General features: G+C 44.4%; 1 protein-coding gene across 2 annotated transcripts; it reads right to left on the bottom strand.

Annotated features, from left to right (window-relative positions):
* Positions 1–131: 131 nt before the first annotated feature.
* On the bottom strand, positions 132–11,904 carry epc2 (enhancer of polycomb homolog 2). Of its 2 annotated transcripts, none has more exons than XM_084362174.1 (14): positions 11,474–11,904; positions 8,091–8,250; positions 7,694–7,839; positions 7,257–7,463; positions 6,899–7,047; positions 5,975–6,098; positions 5,174–5,377; positions 4,995–5,078; positions 3,818–3,951; positions 3,401–3,696; positions 3,160–3,293; positions 2,794–2,950; positions 2,392–2,647; positions 132–1,699 (listed from the first exon to the last, which is right to left on the bottom strand). In XM_084362174.1, exons 1-14 carry the CDS (start codon positions 11,624–11,626, stop codon positions 1,630–1,632), a joined length of 2,274 nt encoding a protein of 757 aa, XP_084218300.1. In that variant the 5' UTR covers positions 11,627–11,904; the 3' UTR covers positions 132–1,629. The 2 variants fall into 2 exon arrangements, with proteins under 2 accessions (XP_084218300.1, XP_084218301.1); XM_084362175.1 differs by having other exon boundaries at positions 3,160–3,290.
* Between the last annotated feature and the right edge of the window lie 1,383 nt (positions 11,905–13,287).

The following is a 13,287-nucleotide window of genomic DNA, read 5'->3' as shown; positions in this document are numbered from 1 at the left end:
GAGCCTTCAATCAACTTCAGTTCAGTTGGGAATCACTTTTTTTTTTTTGTATTTTTTTTAAAGGCTGAAATTTCAGTTTAAAAAAGAACAAAACCAAAAAACAGACCAACAGAAAGTTTACCAGCCGTCAGTCTGTGTCGATGCATTTTTATTTCTCAGTATTTTATATCTGAAACAGAGTGAACAGAGTGTGTGAACCAGCCGACACACACACACACACACACACACACACACACTTCATCTCGACACGACTCACACTGAAGGACAAAACAAATCCAACAGAACGAGTGAAACCTGTCAGAGCTTCGGTTCACACACGTCTGATCAGCGTCCGTCCGTCTGACAAGTTTAAAAATATAAAAAACTTTGTGTTGCAGCTGCAGATCCACGTCTCTTTTTACAGGATGCATATTTTTATTTTCATGTGGCTTTAAATGATCAGAAGGCCATGAAGAGATTCTTTAACAGACATTTAAAAAAAATAAACTAAATCCTGATGAACACACAGACGTCACAGAAACATCTCGAAATCTGTCAAATGAAATCAGTTTTCCATCTTTGGGAAAGAAAACGAGACTCAAGTTCTGAATTTTAAAAAAATACAAAATGTAAACGCGAGAAATAAATATCCAATCAGAGCGAGGATACAGACTCACCAAGGGCCAATCAGAGCAAAGATACAGGCTCATCATGGCCCAATTAGCACGAGGATACATGACTTAATATGAACCAATCAGAGTTGATTCTGCAGTCACATGATGCTTCAGAAACTAAACTGATGAAACAAACGAAAGCTATTTTACATCAAAGACATTTACAAACTGTACAGTCATAATAATATTAATAATAATTATAATAATATCCACACTCAGTAAAATGTTCTGATTCCCACTCATTTTCTTCTTCTGGAGGTCACGGCGTGTCACATTCACCGGTCAGACACTGAGGAGGAGCAGGGCATGATGGGAGGAGGAGCGGGGCGTGATGGGAGGAGGAGCGGGGCGTGATGGGAGGAGGGGCGGGGCGTGATGGGAGGAGGAGCGGGGCGTGATGGGAGGAGGAGGAGGGCATGATGGGAGGAGGGGCGGGGCGTGATGGGAGGAGGAGGAGGGCATGATGGGAGGAGGGGCGGGGCGTGATGGGAGGAGGGGCGGGGCGTGATGGGGGGAGGGGCGGGGCGTGATGGGAGGAGGGGCGGGGCGTGATGGGAGGAGGAGCGGGGCGTGATGGGAGGAGGAGCAGGGTGTGATGGGAGGAGGAGCGGGGCGTGATGGGAGGAGGAGGAGAGGGGAGTGATGGGAGGAGGAGGGGTGGGGCGTGATGGGAGGAGGAGCGGGGCGTGATGGGAGGAGGAGCAGGGCGTGATGGGAGGAGGAGCGGGGCGTGATGGGAGGAGGAGGAGAGGGGAGTGATGGGAGGAGGAGCGGGGCGTGATGGGAGGAGGAGGAGAGGGGAGTGATGGGAGGAGGAGCAGGGCGTGATGGGAGGAGGAGGAGAGGGGAGTGATGGGAGGAGGAGGGGCGTGATGGGAGGAGGAGCGGGGCGTGATGGGGGGAGGGGCGGGGCGTGATGGGAGGAGGAGGGGTGGGGCATGATGGGAGGAGGAGCAGGGCGTGATGGGAGACGATGTTATGTGACCTCCATGGGCAGCGTGGTCTCTGACAGTCCGTTCAGCAGTCTCTCCGGTTCATGAGCGTCTCTGTCGGGAAAAAGTCAACCGTCAGTGATGACATCACTCATTACATCACTTCCTCCAAGAGTGAAGCAGCAGATTAAAGTCGAAGAGGACACCTGGTTGGACGAGGTGGTGTTTACCTGGACGGGTGTGTGAAGGTGGTGTATGGAAGCCTACAGGGGACTTTATCAAAATGAAATATAATATATGATGTAAACTTGAAAATAAAAATGTATTTAATTTAATTTTCCACATCTGTATGTGTTATTTGAGTAAAAATTAAAATGCAATAATATAAATTGCGTTTTCATTTTCATTTACTTGAATACTTAAAATAAAGATGGAAAAGCAGTTCGACATTTCATTTAAAGTCTTCAAACGGCTCCTCAGAGGAAAATATTCAAGTGGAACAAGCAGAACAGCGCCCCCAGCTGTAACGCATGTACACTTCCATGTCCTCAGACTCGTGGACAAAATAAAAATGCAATTTTCCAACAATTTGGGGAAAAACAAACAAAAGAACATTTTTGAATGATTTATAAATAATGCAGCCTAATTATCCATTTGTGCAGGTATTAATCTAAAAGTCACTTATGGGGACAAAAAAACAACAATTTTCTAAGAAATTGAAAATTAAAAATGCTTACATTATATTTTCAAAGACTAAATTCAAATGTGTAAGTCACCAGGCTCTCTGAGGTGAGGGGGGCGTTTACCTGGCAGTGGAGACTTTGGGCACTCGGTCGAGGCTGGCGGCGACGGTGGCGAGCTTTAAGGCAGACGTTGGGGGCGCTGAGGGTCGAGCGGTGTGAGGGTGGGCGGGGGAGACGGCTCCCACGTGGCTCCTCTGGTGGGGGAGGGACTGAGGGGAGGACGAGGAGGATGAGGAGGAGGAAGGGGGGAGTGACCCCCGAGCTGAAAGTCCTGACCTGCTGAGAGACGAGGAGGAAGAGTACGGAGGCCTGGAGGGACCTGAGGAGGAGGAGGAGCCAAACGTCAACAAAGATGCAACACAAGAACGTTTTAATCCACATATCAATATGTTTTAGCATTTATATCCATATGTCCTGTTGAGGTTCCTCCTCATCAGAACCAGTCAGACAGGTGAGGTGGCTCACCTGAAGGGTGGTGGACTCCGTTGACGCTGGTCTTGTAGGGTTTGTTCTCACTGTTGACGTGACCGTGAGGTTGAGGAGCGCTGACCACAGCGGAGGCTGCAAACTGAGCGCTGGCCGAGTCCAGAGTCTTCGAACTGGACTCTCCGGACCGGGTGGACTGTGGACCGGACCAGACCAGCAGAGACCAGAGATTATAATACAGAAAAAGATCCTTGGAGCAATTTCTAATTATTAAATTCCCAGTAAACTGTTTCATTTTCCACCCGTCTGTGTCTGTGTGTCTGTACATTAATATATACTGTACATGTTACCTGTGTTTGGTGCAGTGCTGTGTGTCTGTACATTAATATATACTGTACATGTTACCTGTGTTTGGTGCAGTGCTGTGTGTCTGTATGGAGCAGTGTTGTTCTGTAGTTGCAGCTGTTCCAGCTGTTGTTTCTGCATCTGGACCAGCTGCTGCTGGTGACTGTGGTACTGCTCCTCTGTGATGCCCCCTGCTGGCACACAGAGACAACACATGTCAACACACACATACAGTATAATATAGTACAAATGTATCAGCGCTGCAGCCTGACGGATCAGAGACCTCAGCCTGATAACTCACCTGATCCACAGCTGCTGTCAGGTGTCAGACTGCAGGTGAGTCTGCTGTCCTCCACAGAGAACCCTGTGGTCCTCCTGCCCCCCTCCCTCTGGTCCTGAGCCGGTCTGGGTCTGTAGCAGAACCTCCGCAGGGCTTGGATGTTGTTCAGGATGTTAGCGAGGGAGGGTTTATGCTCCAGTGTTACAGGGCCACTGAGGAGGCAGGAACTGGTCCTGGTCCTGCAGACTGGTTGTGTTACCGAGTCCATCTGCTTCAGTACTGGATCCAGACCTGAGGAGGCTCGGTCCAGGATGATCCTGATAGAGAGACGGAGAACAGGCTTCAGCTTTACACCATGTAAACATTAATGAATCAGTTTTATCTGAAACTTTTATTGAACTTTTAAAATAAAGACGTGTCAGTGGAGCTGCTGTTTACCTGCCGCCTCGTCCTATCCTGCGGCGACTCAGTCCCGTCCAATAAGGAGGCAGCGTCAGTTCAGTCAGAGAGTGACGGTGACACTGAGGGAGGAGCTCTGAATGATCAACTCCATCCATCTGCTCCGTACGAGGCTGAAGAATCAAACACACATTGAGAAACTGTTTGTTTATTAAGCCCTGAGCATTACTGGTGACAACAAGCTTCTACACGCTACAACAACATCAACACATCCAGTTTTCTTCTCAGTAACGACGGGACACAGGAGGTGAAGTACCAGTAAGTGCTGCGATGTGTCTATACGTTGTGCGAGCAGAAACCTGGTCAACAAGCTCATCTGCTGTTCTATAATCACACATAGAGCTGATCTTTATAATTACATGAGGAAATTAAAATGTAAAGCTTTTTTTTGTGTTTCTGGATCAGAGTGTTGATGCCTCTTCTTCTGCAGCGCGTGAAGAGGACCATCACCTTGTGAAATAATCTGCAGAGGACCTTCTTTCTTTTCATTCTTGCTTTACATGAGGTACGTCTGCTTTCCTTTATAGTAAAATTGAAGTAGTCGGCTTTGACCTACGCATGTGCAAAAAGTAGCCATGAGTTTTCTTTGGCAATGTCATACTGTGTATAGTTACTGTGGGGCGTTTCCCAGCTGGTAAACACACCACTGGGCTGTCACAGCTGCAGTTTCTCTGGGCTCGTTGGGTGAAGCAAACAGGCCGGGTTGCGAGTTGCGGCAGCGCAGCAGACATCCGGCTGCACGCTCCACCTCACGGGCCCAGAGACACTCTTGAAGAGCTCGGAGTGTTATTACAGCTCAAACACCCCGAAACAGAGCGTCTGTGAGTTAACAGTTTGAGTCAGCATTGAGAACACAACCAACGAAGTCAACCAATCACAGGCAGAGTAGGGCGGGTCTTATGAGAAAGCTTCCTGAGCAGTATGACTGCGCCCCCTGCTGTTCAACCAGAACAATACCATGACATGGACAGATCGAACGCATTTACACCGATGTGTTGGATCCATGAGCTTTGTGAGCAAAATAACAACGTGATGGGTTTGTAGTATCGCCTCATTCTTTAATCGTTTATCGTTACATCCCTAATTATTACATGTTTTATATACGGCAGACTCATCTTCAGGATGATTCAGATGAAATGAAGCAGGAGAAACTCACAGAGAGGTATTGACATCCAGCTTTCCTCCTGAAGACAAAAACTCCATCAGGATTATTCTCTTCATCGGGTGAAGACGGAGGAGACTGAAGAGACAAACACACAGAGATTCAGAATCAGAGATATTCTCCAGCACGATCACATGACGATCACATGGCGCTCAGACAGATGTGACGCTGACCAGTGGCGGCGGCGGACTGTCGTCCTCTCCGGAGCTGTGGAAGTCGTACTGTTTGATGTCGGCCTTGTTGACGGTGAAGGGACCGGGCGGTCGACCGGGACGTCTCTGCGGAGGATACAATCTGTCCCGTCGGATGGTCTTCTTCTTTGGTCTCATCAGATCAAAGGGAAGCTCGTCTCTGACGGACACCGGCTTCTTCTGCATCTGAAACACACACAGACGCTGATAATGAAATCCTGAGACATGTAGGAGTGTTTGGCTCTTCTGTTGAACCTGGAATCACCGTTTGGAGCTACATTTGGATCCTTAATTCAACAATTATCATTTATAGAGCAGAAAAGTCAAGACATAAGCTGAATCTCTCCCTGGGAGGGCTGCAGCTAAAGATTATTTTCACTGTCGATTATTTTGAGACTAATCTATAAACTATTTGATCTATAACATGTCAGGAAATTGTGAGAAATGTCCATCGTGTTTCGTCCTCAACCCAATGATATTCAGTTTACTGTCACAGAGGAGGAAAGAAACAAGAAAATATTCACACCCAACAAGTGACTTTAGATTTTATTCTTAAAAAAAAATACTCAAATTATCAAAACAGTTATTAATTCAATCATTGACCACTAATCCATTAGTCACTGCTGCTCTACTTCCTGGAGCTCCAGATGGATGATGATCAACACGTTGGAGAAATTATTCTGTTCAACAGTCAAGGAGCAGGAAGTTAAACGATGTCTGAGTTTGTATGTCGTCAGGTGTGTGAACACAGAAACACAGACAGGTGAACAGGTGAGTCAGTACCTTGATCTTGACGTCGGTTTTGTGTCTGTTGTTCAGAGTCACTGGAGCGCTGTACACCGGCTTCTCCACCAGAGGGAGTGAAACATCTCTGAGTGTATCTCCACTGAAATCTCCCATCTGATACCTGAACACACACACACACACACACACACACACACACAGTTAACAACACTTTGTTATAAAACTCATGCAAACAGCCGTGTTATGTCTCTTAATAAGAAATGATAATTATCCAACTCATTTTCCTCCCATATTAATATCCACACACAGAACTACCAGCTGGTTTTTTTTACAATTAAGATATTTCACATTTCATCTCTGAGGTTCTCAGGTTCTCAGGTTCTCAGACAGGAACCTTCTGGATGTTCTCCAGAGAAATGAAAGGAACTTTTTTTGTCAGAGAATCTCAGACTGTTATTGTAATCTTACTCTTTACTTTCTTCTATCAGATATGTTGTGTTTTTTTTTAAAGAAAATACCATAAACGAAGCAGAGAAACTCGACCGCTCTCTGAATCTTCTTGGATAATTTGTGAGTAAAACATTAAAGCTGGTTTTGTCTCTTTTTCATCACTGTGTTATCAATGTCCATTTGTGTCTTTCTGCATATTAACAATATAACATCCATTCTGTCATTGTACAAACTCAACTACTACAAAATCCTAACACTGTCAGTGACGCTACAAACACTGATGTGTGTGTCTGCATGAATATCTTCATCTTGTAAGGAGTTTTCAAAGATCTGAAACTCAACCTGCTGCTGTAGCAGAGCAACACTGGGCTGCTACAGCAAGCCCAAGGGGTCAAAATGCAAACTCAACATTCCCAAGCGGTTTAAAATACAGCCGCCACTAGAGGAGACGTCAGTGAGCTCGGTGTTTGTTATGTGTTCATGTGTATCTGTGGAGATGATCAGCCTCCTCACCTCCTCTCCACCACCTCCAGCGTGAGGTGCAGCAGCTCTCTCTTGGACTTCTCTCTCCTCTTGATCATCTCCAGGATGGTGACGGTCCGACTGAACTCCCGTCTCAGTCTCAGCATCTTCTCGTACGACGCCTCGTCGTTCTTACGGTTCTGACGACAGACAAACATCACAGTTATTAATCAGCTGAACCAGAAGTGTCGCCCTTTCAAACTGAATAAATAAAATACATTTGAGACTTCGAGTGCTGTCTGCCATGACATCAACACCTCCATCTGTCCAGTAGATTGTTTTCAGACATCTTATAGACAGAACCATGTATTCATTAACACAGAACGTAATCAGCTGTGGACTGACTGACCTTCCTGGTCTGCATCTTCTCGGTCCTCCGTCTGAAGGCCACGTAGGCGTCACTGTTGGTGGATCCGTCTCTTTTCTCCTGTTTGATGTGAGGAATCAGCGACGGGCCTCGACAGTTCTTCCTCTTCCTCACCCAGTAATCATACACCGACTTCAGCAAGTAGTCGTCCTCGTTCAGCAGCAGCTTCGCCTCGGACAGCGACACCAGCTGAGGACAGGACCAGAAGCACAAACCCAGATGAGAGCGAGATAACAGCTGAGACAGTCGGATGAACATGTGGTCGGTGACGTCCAACCACAAGTCTGGAAGCAAATTCTGGTTCTCAACCTGATTACCTGCCAAGTTCAGACAGTTTGTACCTGGTGTGTGTGTGTGTGTGTGTGTGTGTGTGTGTGTGTGTGCGTGTGTGTTACCTGGTGTACGTGTGTGTGTGTTACCTGGTGTGTGCTGGCCTTCTCCAGTCGGTCCACCATGGTCTCAAACTGCAGAGGTTTGATCTCCATCTTTCTGTTCAGTCTGTTGAGCAGCGTCTCGTCCTCGGAGTCCATGTCGTAGTCGGGCTGCTCCAGGTCCAGACCCAGAGCTGCAGGACCACAAACAGCACACACACACACACACACACTGATCACACACACCGTAACAGTTCAAATGTTGTCCTACACACTCATCAGCGAACACGGGAAGCAACATGACAAATATCTCCTGCAACGTCAGACATTTTAGAGATTTCGTCCTCTGCACAGTGATGAGTCTAATATTTAGTCAGAACTAGAGACTGGACTCGTATAATCCAGATCCAGGTCCGGGTGGAGACCAGTGTGAAGGAGGACTCACGCTGAATGTGGATGAGCTGTTTGGGAACTTTGACCTCTCCTTTGTACAGACGGTCGTAGTAGGTGGTGTTGCTCTCTGCCTCAGGGACGGGGATCACCATGTTCTCCTTCTTCTCCCTGAACACCTGCTGGGCGGAGATTGCCCTCTGCAGGTGGTGCTCCTGAAACACAAACACAAACACAAACACACACACACACACACACACACACACACACACACACAGGTAAAGGCTCATTTCTGCTCCATTTACGTATGAAAATAGATCCGTCCGTTTCAAACGATATAACTGCCCACACTCTTCCATGCATCCTCCGTGACATCATACAGACTTTTGAAACTTGCATAACCTCTCGTCAAAAAGTTTTCTTATCCTTAAAACTTCTTCCTCTTGTCCTGTGGTCGTGTCTAGCTTGAGCTATTGGCTACGCTCCGTTGGTACGTATCCATAAGCTTTCAGAAAACGTGCAGAAGTACAGACGAAATGAACGCAGAGTACGAACAGAAGGCTGCGTCTGTATGTGTGTCTAACAGGGGTCGACAGATTGTTTTTTTTCAGAACTGATACCAATTAACAGTAATCAAGGAGATCGCTAACATAACTGGAACCAATAAAGATTTACAGCAAAAATTAAAATCTTAGTGTAAAAGTTGCGAATAACCGGTGAAGGAAAGTAACTAACAATTCACTCAAATACTGTACTTGAGTATTTACATTTTCTGCGACCTAATACTTCCACTCCACTACATCTGTTGCAACTACTGTCAGGATTTTACTGTAGAAACAAGTCTTGATTTTATTTTTGTGTGAAACAGAAAAAGGTGGAGTCGACCTTTACGCCTGTTATTGATTATGGACAGATGTTGTATATGACTGCCTCTGCTCATTAGCTCTAAGCTTCATTACAAACTGTGCTGCTCTTACTCATCATTGTATGTTATACTCAAGAGTAAATCGTTCTGCTTCAGTTGCTCGCTGCCTCGGTCACTGGGATGTTTCTATTAACGAAGACATTCTGTGCAAACTTCCTATTTACTTCTTCTCTTTCAAAATCTGAACTGAACTGGGAAAGAAAGCTTTGAGGTTTTCAGCACCTGCTGCTTGGATCGATCTACAGACTGAACTTAACTTCCACTGGACAGCTTTAAAACTGTGGTGTAATCAGCTGAGTCCAGGTTGTCTGTGTGCAAGTGTTTTTTAGCTGATTATTTGAGTTTGGTTTTTCTATTAATTTGCTGTTTTAACTCCGGGTTGCTGCCCTTCTTGGCCAGGTCCACCTTGTAAAAGAGATCTGTGATCTCAACGGGTCTAACCTGGTTAAATAAAGTTTACACTCAGTGACTTCTTGTGTCTCTGAACAGATCTGAGTATAAACACTGAAGACAGATTGAAACCTGACTGATGAAACCACCTCATTCTGTCCAGATGTTAAACAGTTTAAATGACACATCTGTTATCTTTTCTCCTCTCACAGTGTAACTGTGTGGAAACATCCAGTCTGTGATAACAGCAGCTAAACTGGTCTATTTCTTCTGTAGCACATTACTATTATTATCATTATTATAACTAAACTGCTAAAGGTCAGAAGTGTTTCTGGTGTTTTTATATCTGATAAAAATCTCAGTAACAGAAATGAAACTTGTTTTTTGCTTTGCTCTTTGATCTGATTACAGGGAGACCAGACGTTCCCTTTGTTTCATGGACTAAGGTACAAGGTAAATTTATTTCATGTCATATTTTGAACAAGTGTTTGAAAAAATTAAATAAATGTCTGTGAAAGTAAAAAGTCTGTGTACATTCATTAAGTGCTAGTTTTAGAGAAAACTGCTGCAGATAACTCGTCCAGAAACTAGCAGGTGTCAAGTGAATCCACAACGTCGCCACACACGTCTGTCTAAGCCTGAAAAGACTGAAATTGAAAAGAGGAGGAACACTGAAACGGAAGAAGAGTTATTATTCCACCAATACGTGTGAGCTGAAATATAGAAATGAGCAATGAGAATCTGTTTCCCAAAGTATTTTTATCTTTCTGTCTAGGCCACTATTCATTATTAAAGACTGGAGAGGGAGAAGAGTGAGAGGGAAAAGTTATGAAAGTAAAAATAAAGGCTAGTGTTTCTGTAATATATTTGCTTTCTCTATCACGGTGTGCCTGTTTGTCAGTGGTGGGGTGTAACTAAGTACTTTTACTCATGTAATGTACTTACGTATGAATTAAAGGTACTGAGTATTTGAATTTTATCCGACTTTATATTTCCTCTCCATTAAACCTCTGAGGCAAATATTACAGATTTCATTCCAATATATTATCTGATCATTTTAGTTAGTAGTTACTTTTCAGATTACAATGCTTCATACCCTTTTGGATTAAAATGCATCATCCATGAAATTTGACTTTCAGGAGAAGCGTGCTCTCACAGGACCGCCATGCTACAGATAAATATAATCTTATAGAATATGATGCATTGGTTTAAATTAGACTGAACAGTATTTCAAATGGCTCAACTTTAAACGTCTACTGTTAAATAAAACATTTCATCAGTTGGCCTTCTCATTATAATAAACAGTTTTCATGGTGAAAATACACGAGAACCGTCTTTTTCCATTTCATATATAAAAATATTGGATATTTTAATGATGACCGACTGTCGAACAGGAAGTGTCACCGGTTTTCATGTAAAAGATCTGCTCACTTTATCTGATTAGCCACTTATAAATGAACATGGGAAAATTTAGTTATTTTACCTTCATGAAGGCCCCAAAAATAATTATTAAGACTTTAAAAGTTTGTAATTTTCACATTTTGAACCCAACGAGCTGCATCACAAACTGGATGGCGACAGAAACATCAGGAACCACAACAACAAGCTGCTGTAACGTATTTTAGATCCACTTCAGCACGAACAGATGTGTTAGCATCAGCTGCAGTCACCGTTACTCTATTAATCTGAACATGTTTGACTTTCTTTGGTTAAATATCGATAAAGTGATGTCATCAGTCTGCGACAGAACACAGGACCAGTCTGATAACTTTACAGTTAACGCAGAAACGCTTCCGCTAAACTGCTAACTGTAGCAAACTGACAGGCTGAAGCTAAAGTAGCACTGCCTGGCTAGCAGCTAGCCCGGCTAGGATACGGGACGTTCTGCGTCGTCGGTTGCCTTGAGAACTACGTAAAAACGTAAACGTCACAGTCACTAAAAGCGCCCAAAGCTCCTTGGCGCTACGCTAGCAGCGCACGCTCTACGTACTTTGGGTAACTGAGTGTCTTCGTGCAGAGCTTACGGACAAAACTGTGCGTAAGTACGTCATGAATCCCACGGTAGCACAAAGCTAGCGCTATTATCCCCCACAGACACACTTTATAATAAAACACGTCCGTACCAGCTCTTCTTCTTTCTCCATCCCGGTCGGCATCTGCGGGACGGCCCGGTTAATGGACACGCAGTCGGTCAGGTCCGGCAGGTCCTTGTTGCGGTAAACCGGGAGCGGTTTGGCGGCGTCTAGCGCTCGCGCCCGGAACGAGAGTTTACTCATTGTTTGCGCCAAATCAGCGACAATTCGCCCAAAACCCGCACCGATACCGACGGAAATCCGCTCCGGACGCGACTTTGTCCGCCGCAGTAGCGCTCATCGGTGTCCGCTGCTCCGGTAACCGGCGGTAGGACTCATCTGTGTGCGGGTTTAACGGGACGTCGGGGCCGTTTTGCCGGGCTGTTCTGCTCCCTGCGCCGTGGAAAACATGGCGGACATGTCCACACCAGTGGCGGAGCAATCCCATCAGCCACCGCGGCGCAGCTCCAAAAAACACACGCGAGACGTGAGTGTGCGCGCGCAGCTCCTGAAGGCGACGTCGTATCAAGAACCTGATAAAGTTCTGAGAACCCCGTAGAACTGTGACGTCACTCTGACTGAGGTTCTAGAACTCTCAGAATGTAGCCAATCAGAGACGACACGAGACAGAACCTCACCGGTCCATGGACCGAGGTGTTGGACCTCTGAACTCCACTCAGAACCGAGTTTGACGGGTTTCATGACCAGAATATTATAAATGAAACAAACAGAACAAGCTGAGGTTTACACACACACACACACACACACGTTAAAGTCATGAAGCTGTTTTAAACACACTAAAGTTTTATTTTTATTTATTTACTTTATTCTTTATTACAGTTCTGTTGAGTCCGTTTCTTTGTGTGTGACACCAGTAACTCTTCCAACATTAGTTAACAGATGCTGATAGATTCACTGTTTTAAACCAGTTTGTTTCCTGTAATGATCAGTGACACAGAACAATTAAGTGTTTAACAGTAACATTGTGATCAGTTACACAACAATAACCTGATTGATATACAACTATACCATGACATAACACAGTTTTACAGAAATACTGTTCATTAGTCGAAACACACGGCTGCAATTCTGTGATCAATAAATAAGTTATATTAGCTCAACATGTAATTCATTCATGTAAATATTTAAAGGTTAAACTACAAATGAAGAAATGAATGAGTGTCTTAAATCTCTGTATGAAGGACAGAAATGTTCTGAAAGTCAAATAACCATTTGTTTTTGCTTTGTTTTGTTTTCTTCTACATGTTTCTTTCACGGAATAAATGTTATAATGTTGAACTTTGTACAATAAAGGACAAAAAAAATAAATAACCAAGATTGTTTTATAGATCATAAAACAATGAGAGGTTCTCAGATTAAAAAATAAATCTCTAAACAAAAGATCCCAAAATAATTGCTTTAATGAATTAAATAATAAATCAAAATGAATAATTACAAATATTTCTATAATGTTCATAATTAAGGCAGAAAAGACTGACGAGGCGTTTCAGGAGCAGTGATTTCTGTGGGAAAAAGGAGCTTCTGTTGGTGCGGACTTTAACATTTTTAACTTTCAGGATCTTTTAGCGGCACAAGAACCGATATAAAACACTGAAGGAGAGGAAATAACCTAAAAACCTCCAGCCTGCTCTCTCTCCCACAGTCTGCCCACAGTGTACACGTCACACATGGCAGCAACACCACAACACTGAGACATCTACTGAACCTGCACATCACATATATCACCAAACCTTTTATCACCATCATCACAGATGTGTGAGGTCATTCAGAAACAGAGTCTGTCACAGTTTGTCCACCAGAGAGCGCCGACACTCTGATTCATTTCAAGATCAGATCAGACTTTA

The sequence above is a fragment of the Pagrus pagrus genome (genome assembly GCF_965226575.1).
Source record: "Pagrus pagrus genome assembly, chromosome: 9".
In the NCBI taxonomy this organism is placed as follows: domain Eukaryota; kingdom Metazoa; phylum Chordata; class Actinopteri; order Spariformes; family Sparidae; genus Pagrus; species Pagrus pagrus.
The sequence above is the reverse complement of the archived record's forward strand: the minus strand, read 5'-3'. Positions and strand labels throughout refer to the sequence as shown.